Here is a 25,000-nt window from a genome sequence, read left to right as displayed (position 1 = left end):
TTTGTGTTCATCAAAGCTGTTTCCTCCAGGGTGTCTGAAAGGAAACCAGATGATGAAACCAAGTCCTGATACTAGTTATGAAACTAGTATCAGCACTAAAAACTGCTTAAGCAGCTCCTTACTAGTTTATATTGTTTTAATAATGAGTACATTGTGTTCCACTACGGGCCACATTCTACCACTGTACTGATTTTAATCATGAGTATTCATTGCAAAGGGCAGTGGCTTTCAGACCTTGTCCCAAGTCTTTATTTCAACCAGGAGCAAGATGTGGCTTTATACATGGATCTGTCCTCCAGTGCAATAAAACGTTGCCTATTGTCAGCCTCTGGCACTTTAAACAGCAGGGGATAGAGTAGCTCTCAATCCAACAGTGGTCAATTCACAATATAATGGGGATTAACTATTTGTTAGGAGGTGCAATTCACTGATAGTTAAAGGAACGCACCTGTGTCAATATCGACCACTTCAGAGATAGTAGTTAGAAGCAAGTTATTATTTATATAACACACCTTTCATTATGCAATCCGTTTAAAAAATAATGCTTGAGCACACATTTTCAAAAGAGACTTTATTAAGTTAAAAATGATTTGATGCATATTTTTTTCTTTTGTACATAACATGAAACAGACAATGACCTGCCGTATTGGCTTTTAAAATGTATGAAAGTTTCCTTAGTTTATTTTACCCCAGAATTTATTAGCAATATTAAATTGCTATTTCCCAATATCACAAATGCATGCTTCATTTCAATGAAGATATTTTATTAATTTTTTTCAACTACTGTATTACAAAATCCTGAACAGCAGTATATAAATACTGTCACTAAATAAGTTATACATCCTGTACTGTAATTTATCACGTTTGCTCAGCAGGGTGTAAAAAAAAAAAAAAAAAAAAAAAAAAACTTAAATACCTGACAGTCTTAACAGCAAGGCAGACAAAAATGTTCAGTAGCCTATGGTTCAAACAACACACGTTGAGCAGGCAGTTAGAGCAGAGGGCAGGGGATCATTAGATCACTGATCCCCGACCTGTTCAGTTACTTTTACGTGGGAGTACAAGGTAATGTACAAGCAGGACAACTCCCTTCCCTCCCCCACGCAAAAGGAGTTGGCACAGTCTAACGGAAAAAAAACCCAGTCAGCTACAAAAAGGTAACGGAAGATTTTTTAAATTTTTTTTTACACCCTGGAGTGTTAGATTGTAACATTTAATACAGAAAGGAAGTCTCAGTGATACTCTAGTTTCCGTAGCCTCAGTGGGTTGCAGTTCAGTGCTTGCTGCCTGGGGACAGGGGTGGTCTCAGGGGGCTGGAAAAGCACTCTGCCCCGGTGGTTAAAAAGGTAGAAAGAAGGATGATTTCTCAGCGTGTCAAAAGTCCTGAAAATAGAAGAAAAATAGCAGGGGTTTGGTTTAGGCAAAAGGTTTTGTCAGGATATATAGAGCAGGAAAACCACGCTAGATCATTTAAAAGCCATTTTTATGCCACTTTCATATGACAGTCTATAATAAATGGCTGTGGGATGTGCACACAAGATCACGTGAAAGTAATTCAGTTAAAATCAGCCAAGACTCAGAAGGCTAAAAATGGCAACCTGAAGACAGTACCTGGGCAAACTGATTTGAACTTACAGGTTAGTCCAATCTCAAAAGAACAGATAATATGCATACAATAGCTATACAGAATAGACAATATAATAGAATGTCTATAATAGACAATATAAAGACAATATCTAAAGTGTGGAGTACTGATAATGAAACATACTTGTTCTTCAGCTCTGACGTAGCGTCCATGTCTTTAAATTCCCCCGCAATGTGCACAATGCCATAACAAGTTACTACAAATGCCAGCAGCGTCTGAAGGACAATCTACAAAAGCAAACAGTGATTACTGGTACTGTACCTGCTGTTGAAACAATGGAGAGCAAACCAGCATCAACAATAAACTGCAGTACTTGTGCTCAGACGGAACGTGGAATTATTATAAATTCTTACTGTGCAGATTATAATTTCTATGAAGACAAACAATGATTAATTTGGATACACTGATTTCATGCCAATCACTAGCTGAACCAACTGAATGAACAGGAGTTAAATAACTGTTCAGACAGTTCAATTATACTTGAAGAAATTGAATCCCAGGACAGTCGAATCACTGGACACCAAACTCCAATAGATACATAAAACAAAGCAGAACAAACCAGCACTTACATCGATCGGTAGTGTTTCATTCTCCTTTTCTGTTAGTCGCATATAGGACCTATCTACAGAAAGCAAAACAGGCATATATTACAAGCACTGCTTAAAAATGTGCTTACAGGGTTAAAGGCAGAGCGGCTGGAATCGTACCACTCAGCTCTCTCTCCTCTACAACAGTTGTGAAAGGATCTTGTTGAAAGTTGAGAAACTATTATGCATGCAAGGGCTAGTTTGTGGAACAGGAGCAGAGCCTCCTGCACAGAGTTACAGTCAGTACTCACCTGTCACACACCTGCATGAAATCACAGAGCTAACCTTCAGGCAGAACAACACTTTGTGTTGCAAATCATTATGTAGGAATCGAAAGACTCCCATTCCATAGCACTTTGAGCAACTTTACTTTGAGGTTAAGTAGTCACTGCTCAACTTCTCTCTATGCTTCCAGGAAAGCCCGGAGTGATCCATATATATATATATATATATATATATATATATATATATATATATAAGATTATTTTGTGTCACGTCTGATTTCACACACCCAATTTAGACCGAATACTGGTCTATCTAGCCTTATCTTAGGTAAGGTCGTCGATGGTTAGTAGTAATTGGGGTTTGTAAAATTAGCCGATTATGCTGTGTGATGCAGGTTTAATAAAAAAAAATCCACCGCAAAGATCCATTCCAGGTTTTACTGGCAGCTTAACTGGCCACTGTGTATCTAGCTATAACAGGTTCAAGTGTGACTAGCTCATAGTAAAAACTGGAAAAATTGAAAATGCCGTGCACTATGTAAGCACACTGTGGGGATTAACACAAATCGCTGCTAATGGTGTATAGGTCATGTAAATATGTAAATCGTTATTAGAACTGTTGTTAATTACAGCAGGCCACGGCAAAATGAAACTTCATTTGGAAGTGATCGTTTCATACACCGGGGCCTGAAGCTGTAAACGAGTGTGGCATCGCGTTTCTACTGTACTCGCTTCCCCGTATCTGCACCGGCAGCCTGTAACCGATGACATGTCGACTCGCTGTGTTATGTTTTGCTACATAGCGGGGTTTCTTCCTGCGGTGACGCAGCAGGACTCACAAATACAGACTAGTGCTCGAGTGAGAGAGAGGATTATTTTAACAAATCCACTGTCGATCATCCACTGTCGATGTCTGTTACCTGGTGTTTATATTATATTTCCGGGCACCATCAAATAAAGTTACCGCACACCGCTAACAGTGCGCTGCGGTGGCTCCAGTACACAAGAAAACAAAGGTACGGTGACCACTCTGAACTGTGTGGCAGCAAAACATAATATACGGTAGAATATAGATCGGTAAACAACGCGGCCCTGTTCCTCTGTTTGAGGAAAACAAGACAATATCAGCATGTGTTTATGCATATAATAATAATTATCAGTATTGTTAATGGGAATAAACATTCGCATTAGCCCGCGACAGGGCCCGACTCTATGCAAAAAGATCTTCCGGAAAATGATCCACTGAAACCAGCAACACCCGGAGCATCCATTTGGACAAATCCGCTCCTGCAAATACTGAAGACTGGGCTTTCTACTCACGCTGAGCCGCTGAAAACGCCGAGTGAGCCAAAGCTAACAGCCCGACACCGACTAGACCCTTCCAGACAGACGAAGCCATCTTCATCGGGGAGAGAGAGAGAGAAAGAGCGCTGGCGATGCGGGGGGAGGGTAGGCGCGCAATGATTACGCGTCCTCTCTTTTTTTCTACAGCGCTCTTAACTGCTGCACCAGCTTGTACCCCGTCTCCATAGCTACAGCGCCCTGCAGGTGGGGGAGCAGCGAAGCCAGCCACTCCCCTGTCACATGACACGGTTTTTCTGGAAGAGAGGAGAAGTGAGTGTGCGAAACAGGAGCAGCTACCCCCGGCCCCCAGCTGGAAGAGGAACGATCGCCAGCAAGGAGGGAAGCGGAGAGCGGATACCTGACCATGGGTTCCAAAACCCGAAGAGCGGCGGCTCCGAGGGGCTCGCAAACACTGCCCTTCTCCGTGCTGGCCTGCCTGCTGCTGGTGTCTCTGTGCTCCTGCGACGCGGACGACAGTGCCATGGAAGACATTGTGACAGAGAAGCAGGCTGAGGCGAGCCACAGGCAGGACAGCGCCAATCTCTTAATATTCATCATGCTCCTCACCCTTACCATCCTCACCATCTGGCTTTTCAAACACCGACGCTTCAGGTTTCTGCACGAAACCGGCCTGGCTATGATCTACGGTGAGGGACTACACTAGTCATTAATCAGATGCATGTGTTGTGGTGTCAGGCCGGTCAATATGCTTGTGCATGCTATGGAAAGAGGCGTGATACTCTCAGACCATAATAAAGTACCACTTGACAGCACAGAATAGCATGGGCCTACTCGAGTGGCTGAACCGCTTGTGTTATTGTGAGTGTGGGGAGGGTGTAATGTTGACATCTGGTTACCGTGCCGCAGGTTCAGTAGCTTTGTCTCGTCCTGTGAGTGTTTATTTTTGTTTAAATCTTAGTAGCAACAGTATGCATGCGGACTGCTTTGCTACCAGGAAGGCCGGATTAGTCTGTTGATCTAGTATGCAAGCGGAAAGCCCTAAAACAACATCGCACGCTGTTTTTTTGATGCAGCGTTTGCAGTTGAGGTGGTGAGCGCAATGGGTCTGCGGTGTGGTGGTTTCTTAAACATTACCAGTCAATCATTGTCAAGAAACATGTGATGGTCACCTGTCTGGCTCTTCTGATCAACACCTGGATAATTACACACCTAGTGTAGTATTATCTATCTACGTATCTATCTATCTACCTTAGAAAATCCGATACCATGTGTTTTTCGGGAGACTATGCATGCGATGTAAATAAATGATCTTTTTCTGCAGTTGCTAGTAGGTGGTCTCAGTCTGCGTTTTTCAAAACGGCAAACAAAACTTCCATCAGATATTTTACTGGACCTCGCCTTGAAAAGTGACCATTGTGATGTCATCAAAGGCAAACTGTAAGCTTCCAGTGGGTTGTGTTGGTGACGGTTCCACAGTCAGATCAGCTTTTTCAAATGATCTCACAGTACTGAACCAATATACAGCCAAGTTCAGTTGAAGGTAAGCCATGTGTGCATTTGTAGGTTGGTGTAGGTCATAATGACCTTAATTTAATGCAGTATTGACACATGTCACATGTTATAGTCTTTGGCAGGGAATATGCATTCCTGATTTACCTGGACTTATCCTGGCTGTGCCTGGATAATGCTCGCCAGACTGCGTGCTGTAAAATAGCAACAACAAAACCACAGATCATTGTGTAGAAGATGGATGTGATCTTGGTTTTGTGCTGCTCAGAGACCGGTTCATTCAGGTTTCACTGTATATATAAAAAAAAAAAAAAAAAAAAAAAAAAAGCAATACCATATTTTGAGTAACAATAACTTTCCACTGCTTTTTTGCTGTGTTTGTTTTTGGTTTTTTTGCCAAGTGCAGTGCCTCTTGACACTAAAAACCAAAAAATAGTTTTGATCCAACTCCAAGCCCCTGATATTGATGGCAACAGCAGACTCCAGGGACTGGTTTAAGAGTTTTATTTTTTGAGAGTTTATTATCATACTGTTAAACTAAACATTGCTTTGGAAAAATGAGGATAAACTTTTAAACGTCTCTTAAACAGGGCTTCGTGAACTGCAAAAACAGTGCTTAGAAAAACATTCCTTCAAGCTTCATGAATTTCTGACACCTGATATTTGTCAAATACATGGATGGAAATATGACTCCTACTGCATAGCAGTGTCGCCCATTCCAGGTTTTACTAGGAGCTTGATTAGCCACAGGGTATAGGTAACAATCTCCGATGCGTCTTTTTCAACTCCTAGTAAAACCAGGAATGGATCAAGCTGGTGTGCAACAGGAGTCTTATTTCAATCCCTAGTCAAGCAGTTGGATTTGTGTGTTTGCCTGCAGGATTGCTGGTGGGCGTGGTGCTGCGCTATGGAATCCACGTGCCCCGGGACGTCAGCAACGTGACACTCAGCTGCCACGTGAACTCCAGCCCTGCCACGCTGCTGGTGAACATGAGCGGCAAGTTCTACGAGTACACGCTGAAGGGAGAGATCAACCCCAAGGAGGTCAACGATGTGCAGGACAACGAGATGCTCCGCAAGGTAAACTCGGGGCTGAAGTCTGAAAGCAAAGTACTGTTCTGTCCTAGTCACTTGAACAAGCAAGAATTATTATTATTATTATTATTATTATTATTATTATTATTGAACAGTCATGTGATATGGGATAATCCATTCTAGCTTCACAACTTTGTCTGTAGTGGATCCATAGAATTACTATCATGTGACACTTCAGAGATGGAAGTAAGACTCCCATTGCATAGCACTATTTTCCATTCCTGGTGTTAATAAGACACACCTGAACTTGTTCCCTGTACACTTTGACTGCAGGAGAACCTGGAATGGGTATAACTGCTATGCAGTAGGAGTCTGCTGTCTGTCCCTGCAGTTGGTTAGTGTACACATGGAGATCCTAGTGGGAGTGCTTAGTTTCTGGTATTGAAATTATCTGCTGGATGTTTGTATGCAAGTGGTCGTTGACGTCTGTTTTATATTTTTGCTTTCAGGTGACCTTTGACCCCGAAGTGTTCTTTAACATTCTGCTCCCTCCTATTATATTCAATGCGGGATACAGTCTCAAAAGGGTAGGTGCTTCAGAGCCTCTGCTGAATTGCAGGCTTCCCTTCTAGTTCTGCACCCCAGATCTGTCCCGTTGTTGCGCTGACACCCTCCCTATCAAGAGGCAGGGATCAGGCTGAGAAGGATGTTGTCACAAAGCCATACAAAATGTGCCTTTGCAGTTGTTCTGTTGAAAATAGCAGCCTCAGGTTGCAGAGATTATGATTGGGGTTGCGTGTAAGAACGCGAATGATCTCATTGTGTGTTTCAGAGGCACTTCTTCAGGAATCTGGGATCAATTCTCGCCTATGCTTTTATTGGAACCATCCTATCCTGTTTTGTTATTGGGTAAGTTCAGAGACACACAGACATTGTAATTCAACCATACCGAGATCAAGTCTGCTATGAGTTACTCTCTCAACAGATAAACCATACACAATATAGCACTTATACCAAGCCTTTTTTTTGGCTAAGTTGCCTCAAACTAGGTCTCCTGGAACCAGGTTTCAATCCGCTGTCCTGGAAAAGGGGCTTTGTGTTCCCCCAGATTAAGGATGCCAAGCCGTCTTGGTTGTTAGGAGTTTATTTTCTGTTTGTTTTTCTTGGCCAGGTCCATTATGTATGGGTGTGTAATGCTCATGAATTGGGTTGGTCAGCTGGGAGGAGATTTCTACTTCACCGACTGCCTGTTTTTTGGTGCCATTGTGTCTGCCACGGACCCAGGTAGGTACTGTAGCAGAGGGGCTTTTCTGGGGTACCTGGGAGAGTGATGGATGCAATATACAGTGCATGGGGGAAGTATCACAATAATGTGTCAACAGGAGCCTTCTTGAGCAACAACTCGCTTTCCTTGTTATCTCCACACTTAACCTCCACACCTATCCCTTTGCATAAAAGTGTTTGTAAATGAACCCCCATCCAGCCCCTTGAGTTTTACACCGTGAACGTTTTTCAAACGTTATTTCGTCATAAAACAATTGCAGAATCACCTGTGAAAGTTGCTTTGAAAGAAGGGTTGGTGTGGCTACTTGTAGGGATTTGTGATGTGCAATGAACTTAAGAACATAAGTTTGGGAAGGAGAAAAGGCCATTCGACCCATCAGGGCTCGTCCCATGTTAGCACGCCATTCTAACTGAAAAGCACAGAATCTCGTCTTTTTGTAAAAGTTCCCAGTGTTTTAGGTCCTGCTACGTCATCTGGTAGCTGCTCTGCAAAAAAGCGCTTCTTCCCTTCTGTTCTAAATGTTCTTTTTACTCGGCTTCCATTGATGCCCCCTGGTTCTGCTCTCTGTGCAGAATGTGACGTGTCATGCATTTCTGCTAAGGTTTTTTTAACACTGTCCCCCGCAGTGACGGTGCTGGCGATATTCCACGAGCTGCAGGTGGACGTGGATCTGTATGCGCTGCTCTTTGGAGAGAGTGTCCTGAACGACGCTGTGGCCATCGTGCTGTCCTCGTGAGTCGATGCAAATCCAACCCAGTGGATCTGAACCCCATCCGTCGCCAGGGTCGGGCTCACTTCCCGTTCCTTTTAAAATCCATTCCCATTCCCCTTTCATCAGTTCCAGCACACCACTGATCCAAATTGCAATTAGCAGCATTCTGACTTCAATTGAAGTCCCTGTTAGTCAATTAAACTGGCTTCAGATGAAAGCAGCTGAACAATCGCAACAGTTACTTTGACTCTAAAAATATCAATTCCAGTTCCTTCCAATTGATTTTAAATTCTAATTGGGAAAAGGAATTGGAATTGTAACACAGGAAGTGACCCCAACCCTGTCCGGAACTTTTAAACCCTAAATAGTTTGAAGTTAAGAAATATGAATACGTTCAATGACGTGCGATTCCGCTAGACGTCTTTCTCAGTGTCTTCGGTGTCGGCTCTGAGCCTCTCATCTGCGGAAGTGATTCAAGCCCTCTCTGCCATGTTGATTTTCATGACCTTGGTAAACAGAAGGGCCTGACCCCATGATGTAAAAGGCAGCAGCTTTCAGACCTGCTTCTGTTTCACATGAAAGAGAATCGCTGTGCTTTCACAGGAAGGGAATGAAGCTGTGGTCTGGGAATTGTTGTGTTGTTTCAGTCACAGTGCAGTGCGTTTATATGCCTGTCTTTTAAATGCGGTGTAGCCCCACTGTTTCAAACAGTTCAGTTTTGTTATGGACTTTGTAAATGTGCTTTTAGACAAACCACCACACAAAGGTTGCAACCTCTGGCATGTCTAAGTGTGTAGTAAAGCCTGGAATGATTCAAACTGTGTTTTCATTTGTGGGGATGCTTTAGGATGCTGCTGTAGAAATCCCATGTCCTAACACAGTGGAATGTTCTGAAATGTATGTGATACAGCACTGTTGCATGTCCTAACACAGTGGAATGTGCTGAAATGTAACATTGCTGTATCACATGCATGTTTTAACACAGTGGAATGTGCTGTGCTGTGTGATGATAACTAACACCTGACCCACGCATTGTTTACTTGCAGAATTCTTATTTATTTTGGAAAGCAGCTTCACGTGGAGCAGGTCAATACCACAGTTTTGGAAACGGTTCGCAGCCTGGCGGACATGCAGGGGATAATGACTAATGGGTGTGCTGAGCTGAGCTGTGCTGTGCTGTGGTGCTTGTAGTGTGGCTCTGCTCTATCAGGGCAGCTCCTCCTGAGAGACACTGCTGAGTGCTAGATCTACACACAGCAAATTACCAGCAATCGCAGCTGGTACTGGCTGTGTAACAGATCACCAGTACATTCAATGCAAAGTAACACTGGTGGGCATTTATATCATTTATTGCGTGTTTCAGCTGCGGATGACAAATCCTGATAATTTGCTGTTGTGTTTTAGACGCTTTCTAACTGCAACTCCTGAGTGATCAGACTTCCCCCTGACTCCCTGGTTTGCTTAAACAAGGACCTTTGTGTTTTGTTTCTCTGAATGTGCTGGTGTGTGTAAAGGCTTGACAAATAAGGTCCTCTATCTTTGCTGCCTATCTTACTTTTTAATATTACCTTAAGACCCTTTGATTCCCCTAACGCACTCTATGTCTCATGTAAATCGTCTTGAGTAACACTCACCCAAACCTGATCAAACCTCATGTGGGCTTCCCTCGTCTCTTGAAAGATTTTCGAATCTGCGTCCTGGTGACTGGTCTTTGCAGATACCTTTTCAAATGTGTTTTTGTTTTTGTTACATCCCATCATGTATGTTGCTAGCAAACATACTCCTGAGACCGCTGTTAAATGTACTTGGAGTATCAGGTCTTGTTTATCCTTGCTAGTCCCACACTACCAGCTCCCTTGAAACCCCTTCCTGCTGAGAGACAGAGAGAGGCGGTCATTTACACCAGCAGTACTAAAGCATAGGCTTTAGTCCAGGTGTTTGTTACAACCACTAGTGTATGCTTTGCTTTTAAATGCACTTAAGCAGTAAATGTGCAGATAAACTTTATTTCGACTGGCATCACCTCGGTCTGTTTAACTGCTGACTGGCAGCACCATGGCTAATGAGACCCAGAAAATGCTTCTACAAGGTTATTCTTCATTGACAATGTTATGATGTGCCTGTCAAGTAGTGCTTTAATCTTTTCAAAGCACGATTTTATGTAGCCCTCTTAGTCCATAGCCAGTCAAAGTTATTTTTAACAACTGGGCAACGTGTCATTTTAAACTCCGTTCTTGTCCTGCCCCATCCAGTTTTCCGTGGGTCCTCCCTGTTGCAGTGTTTAGATTCACTTGGGGAATTTTGCTTGAAAACGCCACCTACCTCCAGCTAGTTCCTTCAGCAGCTGGCAGGAAGCGGTCCTTGCTTTACAGTGGGTTAGATACCCTGTAGCCCCGGGTAGGAGCTGGATCTCATTGTCATTGCTGTGGGTTCTCAGGTCGATCGTCGCTTACCAGCCAGCCGGAGACAACACCCACACCTTCGACGTGAGTGCCGTGTTCAAATCCTTTGGGATCTTCCTGGGAATCTTCAGCGGCTCCTTTGCCTTGGGAGCGGCAACCGGAGTCATGACTGCCTTAATATCCTTTGTTACTGTTAGGGAACCTTCTAGAAGCAAACACGCACACGCAAACGCACACGCACGCACACTCACGCAATAGTCTACTGCAAAACCACGTTTAAGTGTTTCTTTACATGCAACTTTTTTTTTTTTTTTTATATTTGCACAAAGCTTGTTTGTCCTTGATTTATACTGTTGGTAAGTAAACATAAGCTGTACGCACAAGCATACACATGCAAAGAAAAAACATACACAGCAGATGAAGAAGTACACACTGCATCCAAAATATATACAAAGATTATCAATTACATTTTATTTAATGTCATAGTATTATTAACTGATCTACTGTTGCAATAGCCTCCTCCTCCTTTGTGAAGCCAGTTTGTAAGAGCAGAAACAGACCTGGTGTTTGAGATCAGCGAGGCAGACAGACCTGGTGTTTGAGATCAGCGAGGCAGACAGACCTGGTGTTTGAGATCAGCTAGGCAGACAGACCTGGTGTTTGAGATCAGCTAGGCAGACAGACCTGGTGTTTGAGATCAGCGTGCACGCAGCGAGGCAGACAGACCTGGTGTCTGAGATCAGCATGCACGCAGCGAGGCAGACAGACATGGTGTTTGAGATCAGCGTGCACGCAGCGAGGCAGACAGACATGGTGTTTGAGATCAGCGTGCACGCAGCGAGGCAGACAGACCTGGTGTCTGAGATCAGCGTGCACGCAGCGAGGCAGACAGACATGGTGTTTGAGATCAGCGTGCACGCAGCGAGGCAGACAGACCTGGTGTCTGAGATCAGCGTGCACGCAGCGAGGCAGACAGACCTGGTGTTTGAGATCAGCGTGCACGCAGCGAGGCAGACAGACATGGTGTTTGAGATCAGCGCTCACGCAGAGAGACAGACGGACCTGGTGTTTGAGATCAGCATGCACACATCGAGGCAGTCCGACCTGGTGTTTGAGATCAGCGTGTACACAGAGAGGCAAGGCTTTGCTCCTTGACTCCCCCTCTCTCTGTCCGCACGTTACCAAGTTCACGAAGCTGCGGGATTTCCCGCTGCTGGAGACGGCTCTCTTCTTCCTGATGTCCTGGAGCACCTTCCTGCTGGCCGAGGCCTGCGGATTCACAGGTAAAGAGATTACAGCCTAATCCGAGCGGCTGACCCTGTCTTTCGCATGGTACAATGCAGTACCTTACAAGACAATACAGTACCATACCATAGCGTACAATGAAATGCAATACCTTACCTAAACAATGTAATAAAAAAAACACCACAATACAAGAAAATACAACACTACAATACCTCATGGCAAGTCACCCTAACGTGCTTCACAATTCAAGTGTGAAATGTCACTAAAGGTGAAATGTTACAAGGTTAAATGATCTCCACTTTAACAGAAAAAAAAAAGTTTTGTTTGAAATGCAAAGTTCTTTTAATAATAATCTTGTCAAGAAAGGTGACCTTCGTGGAACGTTTTAGTTTAGCTTGCTGTCAGAAAGCACTGATGGCCAGCTGCTTCAGATAAAGACAGGAGCGTGAAGTCTGTATTGGAGGAGTGCTCTGTCGTTCTCTGTGTCCCCGCTCCGCAGGTGTGGTAGCTGTGCTGTTCTGTGGGATCACTCAGGCTCATTACACCTACAACAACCTGTCTCCAGAGTCCCAGGACAGAACCAAGCAGGTAACGCTCCCCTTGAATTGGAGTCTACCAGCTGGTGGGGTGGGGGGGGTTCAGTTGAGGGTGTAAGCATGCTTTGCTTTCTAAGCACTTCAGTGGAATCTGCCGTTGCACACCAGATCCGTCTTCTTCAAGGCACGGATCAGATCAAATCTAAAGGATTTTGATTCCCAAACTGTTGCATACCTCTCGCATGACAATGACGGACTCGGGGCTTGACACTTAAAAGCTTGGTAACTGATGCCGAGAGAAAGCTCAGAAAATATAACTCTGGCTAAGCTAAGCAAACCCAATTGCAATCCAAAAACAAAGCAGATTTGTGCTTTTGAAATTGATTTAAGAGAGTAAATTGACTTACAATTCACTTGCCAGGTTTTGAGTGTGCGGGTTACAATGAGCAATGCACCGGTTGTGTTAAATTTAATATTCTTTGCACATTAAAGAAAAGTGACTGATCTTTAGAGTTCCAGGTAATCTGGATTTATGAGGAGTATTATCTGCATATCGGTCTCCAATGCACATATTAATTGTTGGCACCATTTCAGTGCTTTGCTTTCCTCAGCTAGTAGGGACGCTAGTGCATTGAATGAACAGGTCTTCTGTGCCCGGTGTTAAACCCCTTTTTGTGTGTTCTGTCTAGCTATTCGAAGTCCTGAATTTCCTGGCTGAGAATTTCATTTTCTCCTACATGGGCCTGACTCTGTTCACGTTTCAGAACCACGTCTTCAATCCCACTTTCATCGTGGGGGCTTTTGTATCCTTCTCGGTATATAATGGGGTCAGTTTGAATGATCTACACAGCGGTGGGTCTTCACTGAAAGACCCCCTTGAGAACGAGGTGTATTTTACCCTGGTTAGTGCATTTGAAATTCGATTTATTAACTTGACATTCACATTGCTGCATACTGTACCATAAGAATGGGTTGGAAAGAGTCCTGGGGTTTATGATTTTTAGGGTGACAGTATTGCTATCCGTCACTGTTTTAGATCATTAAAACAAACCCCAGTGTGTCTTGTGTATGGCGACATGTCGCCCTGCATGCTCGAAAGAAGACAGTGTGAGTTGCCGTTGATCCTATTGTACAGTACATGCTTTTGATGAAGTTCCTGCCCCCCAGTGGAAAAATACAGCATCATTTCCAAAATGGGTCACTCGTTTGTTTTTTATACCGATCCCATCTTCTGCAGAATTAGATTGTGTGTGTGTGTGATGGGTGTTGTGCATGGTGAGGGGGTTTTCTTTGACAGCTCTGCCTCCAGCTGGCTATTTTCCTGGGGAGAGCAGCCAACATCTACCCGCTGTCCTTCCTGCTGAACCTGGGCCGGAGGAACAAGATCGGATCCAACTTCCAGCACATGATGATGTTTGCAGGTACCTGCTGGGTCTGTGTGTCTGTACTGGTGTGGCTTTGTCAACTCTTCTGTTTTCCTAATTGTGTTTTCTTAAGCTCTGATAAGATAAGTTGATTGAAGTTCAGGGAGTATTCTAAAGTAGCAAAGAAAGGAACTTGGTAATGCGATCACACACGGTCTACGTCTTTTGTGAAGTTTGTGCGTGGAGTTGTGCATTTTCCTGTTGGCTTGGTTGCAAAATGAGAAACAAACACCCTGAGAGTAACGTAGCTGTTTGCTTCTAGTTTTGTAAAACCTCTTTTCAAAGGAGTTGGTAAAGACTGGAGTGAACGCTTTGAGAATGTGTCCCTCGCTGTGTTTGCCGCTGTGTTTGTTGATGCACGTGCTGCTTGGTTAGAGGGCCTGGCCTGGGGTCTGTTTTGCTGTGTTGCAGGTCTGCGTGGAGCCATGACGTTCGCGCTGTCTATCCGGGACACGGCCACCTACGCCAGGCAGATGATGTTCAGCACCACCCTGCTCATCGTCTTCTTCACTGTCTGGGTGTTCGGGGGTGGTACCACACAGATGCTGTCCTGGCTCAGGATCCGGTGAGGGGGCGGGGCCTGTGGGAGGAAGGGCGGGGCACGGGAGTACAGAGTAGCTAAGTAGCAGCGCCTGGTTACCGGGAAATATTTACACACAGTCAGCATTAGTAAACACAACCCAACCTTGATATAATACAGTTGTTAATTTGCAACACAAAGGTACCAGATCTTCTACTCAAGGAACAGGGGGAGCATTGATTTCCAGAAGCTCCTGTATATGCTTCAAGCTCTCATCTGCTTGTGAATCAGGGATGGTTCATCATACCTCATTATTGCTGGTTTTCAGAAGCATGTCTTTCTGGTGTAGTTAGTAAGCATGGCAAATCATCTGAGCAGAATGAACACTAGAGAATCGTACAATTAAACAGATGTTTTTAACTACTAGGGGAATTACATTTCTTTTATTCATCTGTCTTTTAGGGTTGGAGTGGATTCGGATCACGACAATTCTATACACACTGAAAATGTAAGCTATGTCATTACGAGTTTGGAACTGTGTAAAATAAAACACAACGTGAATCAACAGTTGCGTGGTATTATTACATTTGTATAAGCATTCAAAATGGACGGCAATCATAATACATTTGATACATATATACAGTGTTAAAATGAAATATGTGTTTCTTTACTACATAAAACATGCAGATCGTGGAGGACGGAGGGGCTCGTCAAAGCACCAAACAAGAGAGCGCCTGGCTGTTCAGAATGTGGTACAACTTTGACCACAAGTATCCTTTTGAAAGAGTGAAACTATTGTACTGTAAGTAAATGGCAGTTCCTAATATTGTGCAGCAGAGGGCGCTCCTACACCTGCAGAACAGTGTTGTACAGTATCTCTCAGCAGGGCTGGAGCAGTTACTGTGTTTGCACTGCCTCCTGCTGTTCATGCCCGCGAAGGAGCAGCAAGATGCAGAACACATGCTTGCCTGTCTGTCTCTCTTGCTTGTTTATCTGTGCAGTTTGAACGTGTAGAAAGATGTGATGAGGTTTTAAAGTGGGTGCTCACTGTGCTTTGCTGAGCTGCAGTTTTGGTGGGGTTCAGCATGCTATGATGAGCTGCAGTGGTGTTGGGTCGAAGCATGTGTATTTTAAAGTGCACAGTTAAATGCAGCGTGGTTTCAAACAGTGACAGGCTTCCGTGTCTTGCAATGCACATCACTGTGCTTAATGTGAAGAACCCTTAACTCCAGTGACCCCCAGTTATCTGAAGCCCATCCTGACTCACAGCGGCCCCCCGCTCACTGCCACCCTGCCCTCCTGCTGCGGCCCCCTGGCACGGTGTCTTACCAGCATTCAGGCCTATGAGGTAAGGGGGTCTGAGGAGAGGTTATACAGGGAGGTTGAGCACGTTTAACTCTTAACGCTGGATACTCCTGGGGCACACCAGGGACGGAGAGGCGAGCCATCATTGCTTCCGATCAGTTACTCTCACATTAGTGCAGGCTGAGGTGTTGCTGCTTTTTTGGATAAAGGAGGAAATAGTTTAAATTAGTTTTAGACTCATTTAGTTTTCTTCTCTGTGCATTTGGTTAAACACACGAAACTCACGTTAATCATTAAGCTGAAATATACATACTTGGTAATTCACTAACAGTGACATGCAGGTTAGCAAGTTCACTCACTGTAACAACAGAGGAATTTAACATAGACTTGAAATCTATCTATTGAGTATGTATAGTCGATTTGCTCTGTCTTAAACTCTGGGAATGTCAAAGTGGACTTGCTATCTTGTGATCTCGGGTAAACTAAACACACTGTAAATAAAAGAAGAAAAACAATGCCTGAAATGTGTTCTGCTTTTGGCAGTTCTTTGGAAACATTTTTGTGGTTGCTGGTAACAGAGCTGCATTCTTCACTAAAAAGCTGTTTTGTTTCTGTTTGTGGTTGAGGATTATAATGAGTAAACAGTTTCCAATGGTTACAAAATAAAACCCTGGATGGGACCTGCTTGGCCTGTCTGTGATTAGTTTTTATTTCTGGAAAGCCTCCATGAAGTGCGGGACATTTAGAATTTGTTTCTTTAAAGAGCGGAGTGTTTAAGAAACAGCCTTCAGAGTCTTATTGTAGCTTCCATTGCTAGCGCTCCAGTGACCCTGATCCTACCTGAACTGTTCAGATGGTTTTACTAAGAGCTTGATAGAAGCATTCACACAACAAGATTAAAACTCACCCTAGACCCGTGTCCAGACCTGGGTTTCAGGACTCTCCTTGTTTAGTAATGCACTGGAGCACAGATCTGAAAGCAAGGACCTCCAGACCAGACTGGCTAGCCCTTGCTGTGCCGTAACCAGGGCTGGGCTCAATTCCTGTTTGTCAAATCAAATTCCCTTTTCATCAATTACAGCAACATGAATTCAAAAAAATCTTGCAATCAGCAGTATACTCTTAATTGGTGGCAACCAATTGCTTAAATCGAAGCCACTGTTAGTCAGTTGAATTGGCTTCCAAATGAAAGCAGCTGAAGAGTCACAGCAGTGATTGTGTCTCTGAAATATCAATTCCAATCCCTTTGAAAGACTTGGGATTGGAATTGAGCCGGCCTTGTCCATACCGGTCCTAACGCTCGCGCTCTGTGTGTTGTTGTTGTGTCTGCTCCCAGAACCAGGAGCAGCTGAAGGATGATGACTCGGACCTGATCCTGAACGACGGTGACATCAGCCTGACGTTCGGGGACTCCACTGTCACCACGGACTCGTCCGCCTCGGGCATGTCTCGCCGGCAGGGGCCCGTGGGCTCCGACGAGGCTCTGGACCACGAGCTGGCCTTCGGGGACCACGAGCTGGTGATCCGTGGCACCCGGCTGGTGCTGCCCATGGACGACTCGGAGCCCCCCCTCACCCTCCCTGACGGGGGGGCAGCCTCGCGCCGCCACAGGCTGTGAGCCCGGGACCCCCCCTGCCCTCGTTCTGTAGACAGAGACAGACACTCAGCCCCACAACACCTCGCTTTCCTTTCCTTTTGAAAAACTTGTTGTGCCGTTGCTGTCTGCCTATCCATGCTCAGCCAGTGTCTTGTCTGTTGTGCCGCAGCGTCAAAAAACGAACGTGCATGCGTGTCCCTCGAATGTGCAAAAACAAAGTTTCGATTATTTTTTACATAAATGTAACAAGGTGTACAATTTTTTTTTTTTGTGTGTGTGTCTGTTGGGGTTTGCAACAGCACTTCAAAGGTGGTGTGTCTGATTATTAACTTTTTAAAAAATGTTTTATACATTTTAGCAGATGCTATTGGGTGTTGTTCTTACCTTGCTGTATACGCGTGCAAGCTGTCCGCTGAAACAAGCGAGTAGAACAGAGCAGGCTTTGGGAATGGCAAAGACAGCCACCCTTGCCTGACGCTGTCATGTGAGGTCATTGTGCATCATGGTGCTTGAAACTACTGCAGTAACTGTCCCCAGTGGGAGTACTGGATAGGACACACAACATCTCGCTATCTGTATTTACTGTGCAAAAGTGTTTTCTTTCATGTTCCAGCGATGTTTATGTGGCATCTTCAGAGATTCCCCTTTCCCACCTCTTTACGCTGTGCTCTGGAACTTTGTAGAAATGCACTTTCTAGAAAAACTACGTCTGGTTTGAAGGAATATTTTAAATTGCAGAATGGAAGCGAGCAGCTCAGTGTTGTTGGAGGCGAATGTGTCACAGAGGGCAGTAGTGATGCCTGGAGGGGGGTTATGTCCCTGGCTGCTGAGAGGATGCCTCTGTGTTTTTTTTGTTTTTCACCTCGGAGGTTTGGGAGGCCTGTGATGTCATATCTGTAGCCGCTGTGCTTTCCGCTCGCTCCTCAGCGACTGGCATGCTGTTTTTAGTCGAACCCGCTTAATAACGTTGTCGTCCACTTGTGTTTGTGACGCTAAAAGAAAAGAACGAACAGATAGAGCATGGAAATAAGATTCCAATTCCATAGCAGTTCAATCCATTCCTGGTTTTACTATTGAGTTTTCACACCTGAGCTTGTTTCCTATACACTGTGGCTAATCAAGCTCATGGTAAAGTCTGGAATGAGTGAAACTGCTATGCAACAGGAGTCTTGTTTCTGTCTGTGAAAAGGAGTGGAGTCCTGTATGAAGAAATAGGGTGGTAGGCTGTAGATGAGGAGGATGAGGGACAGGCACACTACTGGTCAGTGACAGTTGTGTGTTGAGTGTTACCTGATAATGCAAAGCGGGCAGTGAGTGTTCCCCAGGTGTAGGACTGCTCTGCAGCTTCACCTATGGATCCTCACACTATGAAAAGCGCTTTGTTGAAACGCAGTGCTTCTCAACTCCACCTCCTCCAGAAACAGGAGTGGAGTGACTTTGCTCTCCCGCGTGATGGCTGGGTTTACAAAGTGAGGGCTTAAACTGCTTTTTTTAATGTAATGGTTCCCATTTTATAAAGTGATAAGATGGTATTCTGTTCAAGCTGAAATCATGAAGGGTCCGGAAAGTGTAGCTCAAAATAGCCCAGCTAAAGAATGCTGAAAACAGGAACAAACCCTCCCAGCCCAGCTAGCGCAGGGAGCTGCATTGATATTTTCCTGCTGATGACTACATTAAAAAAAGAAAGTGACTTCACAGCAGTGCCTGCGTCCTGCAGGCTGCCTGATAGGGCTGTACGAGTGGCAGCGAGTATAACAGGAGCAGCCTTGACATCTTTATCTCCTGCCGTGCAGGAAGTTCATAACAATTGTTTTAAAGACACTTTGCGCATCTTAACCTTAACCATAACTAGTGTGTAGAAACATTATGTCTGTAGATTTTGAATTATTTAATATCCTTTCTTTTTTTTGGGTGGGGGGGGGGGTTGTAAAACTTGACACAGTATTGAAGCCTCTGTAGTCGACTGGCCTTGCAAGGTGTGTGCGTGCCGGGGTGTTTGAAAGCCGATCACCTGAAATTCCCTGGCGTTTATGTCCTGGTTTGTCCCACCCCCCTCATATCATTGGGGTGCTGCCGTTTCTCAGTTTTAGTTTGTGGTGAGGCTCTCACCCACAGAAGGCAGGCTGGTTTCTTCACTGTGTTCCAGCAGCTCACAGTGAGTACTAAAACCTCTTGGTTCAGCGCGAGCGATCGAAACCCAATACAGGTACTTTGAACCCTTCCACAAAACCGAGTAAGAACTTCACCTCCACAGTGATTGGGGGAAGAGAGCACGGGTTCAAAATCTTCCTAAAACACCAGGCAGTTAACCTTTTAGTAGACATTGCAAACCGTGTGAACTGGGTGTATACTCTGAGCGTTAACCAGTCCAGGTTTTACTGTGAAACAAAGGCACTCCTGAGGTGTTGATCTCTTTACCCGGTTCAACTCAAGTGGATCGAACTAGAACCCAGGATGGCTCAAACTGCAATGCAAAGAAGGCTTGTTTCCAAATCTAGTAAAGATTCAATGGGTCAGGCGCCCAGGGTACAGAAGCTTCAGAACTAATGCAGTTGCTTCATTTTCCGATCTCTCTCTCTGTTGAACATTTTGTATCTCGCAAATTATTCTTCCACGTTAATGTTAGACATTCAAGAGGTGGTCTTTTAGATCTGGTGGATCAGTGTTGGATTTAACTGTGGGTTGTTTGAATTGAATTGATAATGTGCTTCTGTTTAACGTGTTGCATTTACTGACTTGTTTTACACACTAACTGTAAATCTACTGTCGTTGTTGATGCGCATGGAGTGATAAATAAAAAGCCATGCGTTTTGTTTAAAATGCTGGTGCTGTTTACTGTGAGCGTTCTGGGTTTTTTTTTTTTTGTTTGTTTTTATTTCTGGGTTTGCTTTCTTTGGTTTATTAGGAAGTGTCCGGCAATGCAGGCTGACTAACTGGCATTTGAAATAGAGAAACCAGTGCAGTTGTAAAGTGAATTGCTGGTGTGTTCAGTGGTTGGTGCAGCGTGTTTGCCTGTTGCAGCCCCTGACGCTTGAAGAGCTGAGGCGCTGCATTGCACGGCACAGCTCAGCAGTTCAGGAGAACCGCGCAACACAAATTGGACACGGAGCGAATCTTTGCTCTTCAGCTGTGCAGCATGAACCACTGGCAGTGGCTTTAGTAGTCACGACCTGGCCAACTGGACAAATCGCTATGGCGTGTGTTCACAATCCAGCCTGATTCTGAATATGGTGTAATGGCTACACTTCTGTTGGCTGTGGGGAAGTGCTTGAGTTTAAAAAGAAGCCACAACTGGCAAAGGAAGCCTAGTCAACTCCCGTTACACATTTTCACAAGGTCTGCAGGAGATTTGCTCTTCTCATATTGCTCTCAGCTGCTGTAAGCCAGCAGTGTCTTGATCTGTGTGGAATGAGAGTGCAGTGTACCTAAGAAGCGAGGGTCCGAGCCCCGGGGGTACACTGGTGTTTGACCAGGTGCCCCTCAATAAAGGGCCCCTCACCAAAGGGATAGTACATGTGACAGTGAACCTCTGATTCCTACAGAAGCATCGCTGCGTGCAAGGTCTTGTTACAGGTAAGAACGTCTTCGCAGTTATCTGAAGTGCAGGGCGATGGTGGTGACCAGCACTTTCCAAACTCAGTCTTGTGTCTCCCGTAACTACACTGTTGGTGGATTTTTGGTTTGCAAATCTTTCTCTGTTTCCTAGAAAGACCGATGAGAAGAGGGAGATGTAAAGCAGGTTTCTTGTCAGCCAAAGCAAACTGGATGTTTCTTTACACAAGGGGCCTTCTCCGGCATGGATCGGAATCAGGTAACGGGCTACACCTCCTTATAAGGGCAGGACTCGTCTAAGCTGTGCGCGTTTGTTAAAATAACACAGAGAAATATTAACATGCGAGGGAAGCTCTGGGGCTTGCATTAGCTATTGCTAGCCCAAGCACATTTTTTGCAGAAAACAAAAGCCCTGACTACATCTAAATGAATACGGTAACAGTTTCCTCCACTGGCTGCCGACACCACACACACTGTGCAGAAATGACACCGCCTACAGTGGGGCTTGCTGTTCAGGGTTACAGCAGCAGAAAGAGTTATTACGGCAGGTAAACCACACACCAGCTCCCTCATAACTGTTTCCCATAGCAAAAGCCATTGCAAAGTCTAATAAAGCACGGTGAAAGCATGCAAAGCAAAGGTAATCATTTCGAAGAATAACTTGGCAAACCAGGGAAGATGCGTGGGGAAAACCGCAGAAATACTGCGCAAATATACATGGCAAACTTTTATAAAGTGTCTCCATCTGAAGGGGTAACTGACAGCCACCTATCATATGTGCAGGACCCGTCTTGCACCAGTGTATTCGCAAAGGTAAAGTGAGAGAACTCCTTGCAACCCTGCAGCTGTAGCCCTGGTAGGGAACCAATGTGTATTGTGCAGTAGCAACAGCTCTCCTGTTCAATATCAGCCTTCAGAATGAACGAATCAAGTTTTATTGCAAGATATTTCTTTTCTGGTTTTGGGATGCAGTGGGGGGGGGGGGGAGTAAAAGAAAGGATGAGATGAAGAGATCTTGCAGAATTTACAAAGCATCCTGTTTTTTTTCTGGTTCACTGAAAGGGACCCTTGTCTGATTACACAGCTAATGAATCTCATAAGTTTACAATGAATCCTGTTGACATGTCCTCTGTCGTAACCTTGGGATCATCTCTCAAACGCTGGCATTTTAAAACTCCTGGTTGCAGTCCAAGTGAAATTACTCTGCCGTGAGTAAGACTGAACAAAATAATTCCATGGACACGTCCCCTGTTTCTCGGCGATTCTCTTCTCGTTTCTTTCTGATTCTGGACAAGTCTAGTGTCCATGCTTTATTCCCTATACCTAATAATCTGGGATTGCCACAGAAATTAGTTTCCCCCCCCAAAATAACTCCTTTAACATGAGCCTTCTTTTAAAGTCCTGCTGTCTAACTGTTCCAGCACGTTAATAATAGCACGGCCCAAAGGCTGAGCACCGAAGCAGGCACATCGCTGATGGGATTCACCGCAATGGGCTTTGATGTCGCTTTCTTTTTAATTCTGTTTATTTTTAAAAAGGCGCTGGAAGTTTCTAACGCTCTCTGCTTGTAGTAAGAGCCAGCAGCTTGCTTCTCTCAATGCAAAAACAGCTTGAAGGGGTTTGATGCGTGAAACTCGTTTTATTTGCTGACTTCAGGTGACACTGAGCAAACATTTTTATTATTTTTAGTTTTTTTGCTTTTGTGATATATTAAATACAAGAATGCTGTTATTTATAGATGTCAGGAAATGTAACCTCCCACTGAACTCATTCTTTTGTTCCCCGTCCAGCCCTCCTTCCTCTCAGATGACTGTGCATGTTGCGTTACTCGTTGTAGATGCACCCTGCATCTGTATCTAGTTCCGGTCATCGATAGGGTGAGCAGCGGTCTGGTTTCAATGAACTGTTGACTGCTGCCAGGGGCACACAAAATACCTGCGCAAAGATCCATTATCAGTGTTTGCTGAGGAAAGGCTCTTCCTTGGATAAGGACCTCCTTCTGCAGCTGAACTTGCAGGTGATTCTGGAACACGGGAACGTGGCAGGAGGAGCATCCTGTCCAGGTGATGCCGATATGGAGCAACAGAACCCAGAGAAGGGTGTCTGTTCGACTGATGTAAATACTGCCATGGTGTTAAATCGTTAAACTAGGGTCCTTCAGAGGAATTGCACAGATGGATATACAATACAAGCCTAAAGATGGATATACAATACAAGCCTGATCATTCCACTCCAGGGTTGGAACAAAGACCAGGACTGGAAGAGCCAGCTGATCTGAATACTACCAGCGTTCAGATGTGCTGCTGTGTAGATAAACTGAGTGGACTCCCCAGGTCAGCGTTGCACACTGCTGCCTGCAGCCTTCAGCAGAGTATTGCACAGATCCCAGAAGCTAAACGAGATTAAGGTTGTTAGCCTATGTGTTTAGTTTAATAAGGTGTACACTGGAAATGCTGCCTGTTACCTTACATCTCTGTTAGACATGTAACTCTACCTGTGCACTAAGATCATGTGCTGTGCTTACTTTTAAAATCCCCAAATTGAGATATAATATGGTCTGGCATATCTTTGTAGATCAGGCATCACATCATGAATTCATTGTCTTCAAACATTAATACAGGCTCTTCACAACACCTTTTTACATCGCTCATCAGTATCTATTTTCAATCTGGCCAGGGGAGAGAATGCTGTAAACACTGACTCTGGCCAGGGTTGTGAATGCTGTAAACACTGACTCTGGCCAGGGTTGTGAATGCTGTAAACACTGACTCTGGCCAGGGTTGTGAATGCTGTAAACACTGACTCTGGCCAGGGTTGTGAATGCTGTAAACACTGACTCTGGCCAGGGTTGTGAATGCTGTAAACACTGACTCTGGCCAGGGTTGTGAATGCTGTAAACACTGACTCTGGCTAGGGTTGTGAATGCTGTAAACACTGACTCTGGCCAGGGTTGTGAATGCTGTAAACACTGACTCTGGCCAGGGTTGTGAATGCTGTAAACACTGACTCTGGCCAGGGTTGTGAATGCTGTAAACACTGACTCTGGCCAGGGTTGTGAATGCTGTAAACACTGACTCTGGCCAGGGTTGTGAATGCTCTAAACACTGACTCTGGCCAGGGTTGTGAATGCTGTAAATACTGAATCTGGCCAGGGTCGTGCACATTGGATTGTTTTCGTTTTGTTAAGCTTTTATTTTATTTGACTGCTTGACTGTTTTTAGGATTGTTTTGTCCTGTGTGAATGATTCGCCTCTTTTAAGTTAATTTTTTTTTTTATCAAGTTATTTCTTGTCTCCTTCTCTTAACCCCATAAAAAATGAGATCTCAGGAGTTCTATCCCAGTTAAATGAATACATTTGAATTTGAATTGGACGGACGGTTGACTTCAGTCCACCCTAAAATGACCAATGGGTTCTACAGCTTATATTTAAGTATACAGCAATGTGTGCTAATGCTAATGCAACACCAATCCAGTGTTCCCCTACAGCTCGAGAAAGAAGACCCTTCAGTACAGACCTCTAAGCACTTGAAGAGTTAAACCCTTCCATGGCTTTGAAGTTATTGTTTTATTATGAAGTCAGAGTCCAGGCACTTCAGGGTGTTTGCATGGGGCTGGCACCAGAGATGGAAGCTGCAGCCTCAGTGAGACACTCGGGTAGCGTTAATGCAGTCTGGTACGATAAACTTTAGCAGCACTACAGTAAAACTGGGAGTGGTGTAAATATGTCAGGACTAGTTTATTAAAAGACTCTTTGTATTCAAAATACACTCCTTAGCCAATAAAACAGAGCGGAATTTCTCCATCTCACAAGGTGGCCAGCCTTGCAGTATTGTTTATACTGACTTACAGTGCCCTCTTATGACTGACTCACACTGTATTTTTACTTTCATTATTTAAAAAAAAAAAAAAAAAAAAAAAAAAAAAACCTAATTACATTTTTAAATAGGTACTGTTTATCTACTTCCATTTTGTTTCTAAAAGGTTTTTACATGGTTTATCTGAGGGGAAAAAAAATCTTTCTAGTTTTTGCAGTACTGTGCGGCAACACCAATATATTAATGGCAAACTTGGCAAGTGTAGGAAAGCCTGGCTCTCCGGTAGGTGTAGACAAGGTTA

The 25,000-nt window shown here is 44.4% G+C and overlaps 2 protein-coding genes across 2 annotated transcripts; one reads left to right on the top strand and one right to left on the bottom strand.

Moving 5' to 3' along the window:
- Positions 1-579: 579 nt before the first annotated feature.
- Positions 580-3,912, bottom strand: LOC121307631 (ER membrane protein complex subunit 5-like). Its single transcript, XM_041239850.1, has 4 exons — positions 3,777-3,912; positions 2,215-2,267; positions 1,769-1,872; positions 580-1,383 (listed from the first exon to the last, which is right to left on the bottom strand). Exons 1-4 carry the CDS (start codon positions 3,859-3,861, stop codon positions 1,233-1,235), a joined length of 393 nt encoding a protein of 130 aa, XP_041095784.1. The 5' UTR covers positions 3,862-3,912; the 3' UTR covers positions 580-1,232.
- Positions 3,913-4,077: 165 nt separating this feature from the next.
- Positions 4,078-20,172, top strand: LOC121307629 (sodium/hydrogen exchanger 6-like). Its single transcript, XM_041239848.1, has 16 exons — positions 4,078-4,447; positions 6,151-6,350; positions 6,815-6,892; positions 7,138-7,214; positions 7,477-7,589; positions 8,217-8,322; positions 10,740-10,881; positions 11,882-11,987; positions 12,449-12,537; positions 13,175-13,288; positions 13,795-13,906; positions 14,321-14,474; positions 14,892-14,937; positions 15,117-15,199; positions 15,672-15,777; positions 17,071-20,172. Exons 1-16 carry the CDS (start codon positions 4,165-4,167, stop codon positions 17,350-17,352), a joined length of 2,091 nt encoding a protein of 696 aa, XP_041095782.1. The 5' UTR covers positions 4,078-4,164; the 3' UTR covers positions 17,353-20,172.
- The last annotated feature ends 4,828 nt before the right edge of the window (positions 20,173-25,000 follow it).

The sequence above is a fragment of the Polyodon spathula genome, chromosome 57 (genome assembly GCF_017654505.1).
Source record: "Polyodon spathula isolate WHYD16114869_AA chromosome 57, ASM1765450v1, whole genome shotgun sequence".
In the NCBI taxonomy this organism is placed as follows: domain Eukaryota; kingdom Metazoa; phylum Chordata; class Actinopteri; order Acipenseriformes; family Polyodontidae; genus Polyodon; species Polyodon spathula.
This window is presented reverse-complemented; position numbering and strand designations above follow the sequence as displayed.